The 6,486-nt window shown below is 41.9% G+C and overlaps 1 protein-coding gene across 1 annotated transcript; it reads right to left on the bottom strand.

The window, feature by feature from the left end:
• Nucleotides 1–2,108: 2,108 nt before the first annotated feature.
• Nucleotides 2,109–5,760, bottom strand: LOC115106203 (neurogenic differentiation factor 2-like). The gene is made up of 2 exons (XM_029628771.2): nt 5,534–5,760; nt 2,109–3,540 (listed from the first exon to the last, which is right to left on the bottom strand). The coding sequence occupies exons 1-2, from the start codon at nt 5,758–5,760 to the stop codon at nt 2,451–2,453; spliced, it is 1,317 nt and encodes a 438-aa protein (XP_029484631.1). The 3' UTR covers nt 2,109–2,450.
• Between the last annotated feature and the right edge of the window lie 726 nt (nt 5,761–6,486).

The raw sequence follows: 6,486 nt of genomic DNA, 5'->3' as shown, positions 1-6,486 counted from the left end.
TTGTTTCAGGCAAATATAATTTTCCAGAGGTAGACCGAGGCGAGCTCTCACACATAGGCTACTAAAGGCTATTGGACTTCTTATTTGATCGTTTTAATGCCTGAACAGGCCCACATTTGCCTGTTATTTCAGGCCATTATTTTAGCATGTATCACCTCTATTTATCTGCATATTCTGAGCAATCGGACTATTGTATTTGATATAAACAAATAAAATAAAAACTTTAGGTGCTAGATTTTGAACAGAAAATAAGTTACAAAGAAATATATCTGTGCAACACAGTCTATTAGGCTAATTATTCCCTTTTTGTTTAAGGGGCAGTCCTTGATGGGCCAGACCCCTCTTCGTGCTCCCCAGTGCCCGCTGCTTATCATACGGACGGACGGTGGAACATATGGGTCCCGGGGCAGCGGTCCAAAGTGACGGGTCCTTTCAGTAAGTCAGCACCGCTGATAATATTAAATCCAACATGCTTATAAAGGACTAACCATCTACAAACACACATGGTTCTATGCTGTAAAATGGGAATATTGTAAGCAATATTATATCATTCGCATTGGCCACCACATTTCTAAAGAAAAATATAGCCTACATGTTGTCATAAATGTGTCTTGCATTTGTTATCTCGGCGAGAATGCTACGTTTTTAGAAGCTGAGCATGATGTTTAATTTTGTTCAAATAAAATTATTCGTTACAACTGGTGTTAAAATATATATAATCCATAAAATACAAGCATTTCGCGGCACCTGCTTTAACATCTACTGATCTGTGTATGCGACAAATAAACGTTGATTAGATTTGACTCATCTTATTTTCAAATATGCAAATAAACGTAGGTCTGCAATGAATTGCATATATTAAATTAACTGGGGAAATAAGTTTGTTTGAAATATATTAAACATGTGTTTTTTAAAGTTTTTTTGTTATCCCTAAACCAAAAATAGTAGAGGAAAGGCGTAACATTTCTCCACATCTATATGCTGAGAGCAATTTGCGACATGTCTTTATGTCCCATAAAGAAAAGATAAACATGAAAAAGGCGAAGGGGGGCATTAGGCAGCTGACCAAGTATTGTAATGTGATAACGTTTAGAAATAAATATTGGGTTGAGTTTGTTTTGCAGTAGGTCTAATAGTGTAGCAATTTCTCGTCTAACACTAGGCTCCAAGTATATATCATAGGCCTATCAGCCATTTTTCTTCCTCGACTCAATCAGTTTCCTATTTCATTTCCTCTCCTTAAATGATCCAAAAATGGTACTTGTTCTATTTTGTTCCCATCATAAATGTGTGTTATATGATTAATAGGCTACTATCATTTATATCCCATGTCGTATCATCGTGTAGCCAGACCACATTGATTCTAAAATAATCATCATATTGGAACTCAAAGCCTAAATTAAGCATTAGTCAAATTTCCATCGGTCAACTTATAAGTAACTTAGTATGGCTTCTCTAGTTTAGAGGGATAGGCATATACAATTTGGCGATTAACCGTATTTAGAATGCGGCGAGTGGCTCAAAATTGGTACCAAAATTAGTTCCAAGAAAATTGAAAGTTACACGGACAGTCTCCATAGCTATAGGTTCAGGCGTGAATCGGGATGTTTGTGAATGCTTATTTGCCTGAGAGCAATTGACTTGTAAGTGGTCAAATTAAAAGATTAAGCCACAGACAGTATACAAAAATGTGTCTAACTGAATAACGTTTACATATGAAGGGTTGGTCGAATCTCTCGTTCATTAAACTTGAGGGGGAAAACACAGATGGCAAAAAAAAACTAGATGAAAACGAGGTTAGACTATAGGCCTATTCCTTAAACAGGGATTTCAAGTTTGGTCAGTTGAATGATAAATTGTTATTCGTTTCAATAATGGATTTGGAAACGAATCTGCTGCAGAAAGTGGTTGTTGTCACTGAAATAATGTTTTGATTAACTCAGTTCTTATGAATTAGTCTACTCACGTGGAATACCCTGTGTACCCCCAAATCATTTATTTGGGACGATACCATTATGGAGCCCTTGCCCTTCAGTTTACCCCACCCCGCAATGTATCAAGTCAGAAATAACTTCTTTGGTCAATCACCGCATGTCAGACAGTTATAAAATATCGTTTTATTTTTTTTTCATCATAGCATGTTTCGTTCATGTAGGCCTATACATCATTTGTTTTGATTGCACTCATATTCTGCATACAGGTCGACATTTGATTGGAGATATTGATTTCTGACACACCTTAAAATGTACATGATGATAGTTCAGGAATGACATCAATAAAACAGAGGACCAACATTGACAATATAGGGCTTTTTCTCTCAATTCCTGCCACCTCATCTCCCATCCTCTAAAAAACCTCATCCAGTGTCAAAATGGGTAGACTATTAATACCATTAGGATTGTCATTTGGGTATTTAGGGGTCCGCTAGGTTTGTTCGGGTTTTGGAGGATTCAGTTGTGAAAGAAGGCGTTCAGTTCCTCGTACACGGGCGCCCTGTCATGGTGTAAGTGAACGTCATGAAACGGCGGCGGCACGTTTTCAGAGTGCGCGGAACCGCTGCGCGCTCCTGAGGGGCCGAACGCTAGGCCGTGGGCAGCAGGTGCCCGAGATGCAGACAGTCCAGAATAGTGCATAGCATAGTGATAGTTCCTGTCTGCATCCGGTGACACAGACTCCTGTTGCCTCACGGAAAAGTTGCCGTTGACGCACACAGGCGGACTGTGATGGCCCTCGTAGTCAGGGCTGTTGTACTCCGGGGAGACGGCCCCTGGGTAGACCGCGTCGCCATAGCCGTAGTTATGGGTCCTCATATGCCCACTGGAGCCGGGTTGGCACTGAGGGCTAGACAGACGGGGACACGGGTAGGAGTAAGGGTGCACGGAGAAAGAGGAGTTGGGGACATGGAACCGGGCCCCGTCAGGACACTGCTCTGTCAAGAAGTTCCGAGAGTTGAGCTGCAGACAACCAGCAACTAGATTCGTGGTGGGCTGGGATAGGCCCTTGCACAGTGTCTGCACGTAGGATACCACATCTGGCCTTTTACCGTTGCGCAATATCTCTCCGAGCGCCCAAATGTAATTCTTAGCCAGTCTCAGCGTCTCTATCTTGGAGAGTTTTTGCGTTTTGGAATAACATGGGACTACTTTACGCAAATTGTCCAGTGCAGAGTTCAAATCGTGCATGCGCGTTCTCTCTCGTGCATTGGCTTTTTGACGCCGCACTTTGGAGCGCTCAATCCTTGCTGGCGTCATCTTGCGTTTCTTTGGGCCGCGCTTTTTGGGTTTGTCTCCCCCCTCGTTCTCATCCCCGCAGTCCTCATCGTCGACGTCATCGTCGTCGTCGTCGTCATCCCCAGCCATCTCGGACTGATCCCGGCTGCTTCCCTCTCTGGCGTCGCCGTCATCCAAGTCGTCGTCTTCCAGGTGACCCAGGTCGTCCTCCTTGGTTTTGGAGTCCTCGCCCTCGCTGTCGTCCACCCAACCCGAGAGCTTCTGGACATCCGGCAGAACCTCGCTGAATAGCCTTGTCAACATGGTGGCACTGGAAAACATCGCAAGACAGATGAGAACTAAAGGCCTAGAGAAGCAGTTTCAGACAGTGCATAGGTGTATAGGCTATGTATTATCCGAATATAGATTTTTGTTTATACAAATGTTGATTTTGATTGACAGACGAGATGCAACAAAAAAAGTAAATGGATTGAATAAAAATACTGTGAGAGAATAAGGGTTATAGGCATATAAGCTATAATAGTTGAATGCAAAGTTCTAAATTCCTTTAGACCTAAGTGTGCACTTGAGCCAACTTCTATAGGCCTGTAATATAATATGCCAATGTAATAATAAGAATACAATGTATTTGCATAAAAACAATACTTTTAGACATCTTGTTCATTCATAAGTGTAAAATTACTTTGATTACTCGTCAAAAATAACATATTATTAAATATTTCAATCTTAGTTGCCTAATTAATTTTGTTCGTCCTGTAGGCTAATTAAAGTTGTGGGCTAACAGCTGTAGCCTACATTCACACATTTGGGGGGTTTCTGTTGCTATAGAGGGGCGACAGACGCGACCCAACGAAAGCTCTTCCCCAATTCCCCGTGCACGTGCCTTGGCGTGCCCTCTCACAGCATGTTTCTGCGGTGCTGGTCCTATTATAAGGTCCCATGGGTCACATTGGGCGTCGGGTAGACCCATTCACCCCATTCCGCATCCCCCCACTATTTCTGGCCACATTCCAACACAGGCAGAATAAATTGTGGAATTTTCAAATATACTCATATATGAACGCTAATTTCTGATAATAGTCACGCTTTACTTAATTGTTATTTGCATTAAGTTAGAACCATTTCCACGCATATGTGACTATCAAGCAGATTCCGTTTTCAAAAAGATTTGTGGAGGAGGGTATCAGGATTGGGAAAAAGAGGATAAAATCAGCTGGGGAAAACTACGCTAAGAGTTAGGCCTAATTACAATTAACATGTTAATTATGTGTAAGAATACAGATTTTCTACTGATCGAAATAAATAGAAAATCACGATGCTCCTCAATGAATTGATAGACTGAAAAGTAATTCTACTTCAAAACAAGAAGCTTCCATTTCAACTGATTTATTATATTGGTCTTGTCACAACAGGCTCCAAGTCCACAATACATCATGCCAAATAAATTCATGAATCTATCAATCTATTTGAGATAAATCATTCAACCTTGATATTAGAAAATAGTTCTTAAATCACTTTTAGAGCTCCAAATATTGTGATCATGTTAAGAAAAACGTAATGCCTCTTGTAGATTAATGAGCCCAGCTGTGCATGTTAGTGCGTGGATTTATTTTTCTAACCATATAAGTACAATGTAATTAACGCAAACCAATACCTGTCAATTAACCTACATGTAACTCTATAGAGAATCACTCCCATAGTGCTCTGCATGGACACACACACACGCACGCACGCACGCACACACACACACACACACACACACACACACCATGGTTTCCTTTTATTTCGATTTTAGGTTCTGTCCCGAAATGTCTACATTTCAAACGGAGATAAGATTTGAGGGTCTTTAAAGTGTCCCAACCCCCTCTCAAAGCAAATGACACTGCTCCATCGATACGCCTGCGATATGAGTAGAATAATGCGTGTAGATCTTTAGGAGAATGTATGTCGAATTGATAGTTTATTAAATGCTTAGCTAGGTTATTAAATACAGTCTTCCGCGCTGTGGGATCAATCCCCTCCCGTGTTCGCATTAAATGATAGCTCCAATAAAGAAAGAGCTGGGAGCAGGATTAAATTGTATCTTTGATTAGATCTGCCACACTAGATAGGAGATAAAACAACGAGGAGAGCAGCCTTATATCGCTGAACAATATAATTCGATTAATGCCCAAGATAATCAGTTGTTTCTCTAACGATCAATTATATGAAATAACAAATGTTCCATTCGACATTTGTGTAAATTCTCTCGTTGGTGTTAATTCCATAATTCGTTTCGGACCATCCCAAAATATGCAACCTACCGCCGTCTTGGAGCTCGGTGAGGGGCGAAAGCGCGTTTGTTTACACCATCTCCGGGTGGCCAGTCCAAGTCCACACCCCTCCTGCACGGACACTCCAATAGGTGCGGCTGTAGCCTAGCTTGATGCTTCTTCGCTGTGCTATCCCTACCCCAAACGCACAGAGACAGTAGTGTGGCATCCTCTACCAGGGCTGGGTGGGTTACATACCAGTTATGATGCCAGGCCATATGGCTGGCACGTCATTGGCAAGAGCCATCACATGAGCGCGGGTGATTGACATGCGCCCGCATTCACAGAGATTGCATTCCCGAGGGAAGAGGGATTCGCCATCTGTCACTGCGCTCGCGCTCACACAGCCAGAAAGAGAAGGAGAGGCAATGAAAATGGAAGGAGAAAGAGAGTAACAAAAACGGAGAGAGAGAAGGAAGGAAATGTTCTCGTTTGATGTCGTTTTGAAGACCGATTTCACTTCTATCACAGCATAACAATCAATGGACACCCATTTATTAATCTATTTAGGCCTAGCTATGAATTTAGGCTAAATAACAGGGATTTTATATATCACTGCTTCTTAAAATCAGATAAAATATAGAATCAATGTGAATTGAACACCAAACCAAAGAGTAAACCATATTGACCACCAAGGTACAATTACTTAAATTAGTCAATTGAACCAAGATAATCAGGGCTGTGCTCTGAGAGAGCCCCCTAGCTTAGAGATACCCACACGCCTGGCAGGGCTAGTGGGCATGGATACTGATGGGTGGTGCCCAAGGTGACACAGACAGACTCACCAGAGTGCAGATGGAGGACAAGGTGGAATGAAAGAGGGGCAAAAAGAAGACTGAGCCAAGATGGAGCGAGAAGTCGACCATTCTGTCAGCGTTGTCACTCAATGACAGGGCACTTAGAGACTGATGTGTGGCTTTAATTTCTCATCGCCAATGCAGTTC

The sequence above is a fragment of the Oncorhynchus nerka genome, linkage group LG23 (assembly GCF_034236695.1).
Source record: "Oncorhynchus nerka isolate Pitt River linkage group LG23, Oner_Uvic_2.0, whole genome shotgun sequence".
NCBI lineage: Eukaryota > Metazoa > Chordata > Actinopteri > Salmoniformes > Salmonidae > Oncorhynchus > Oncorhynchus nerka.
Note: the sequence above shows the minus strand (reverse complement) of the source record. Positions and strands in the feature narration are given on the sequence as shown.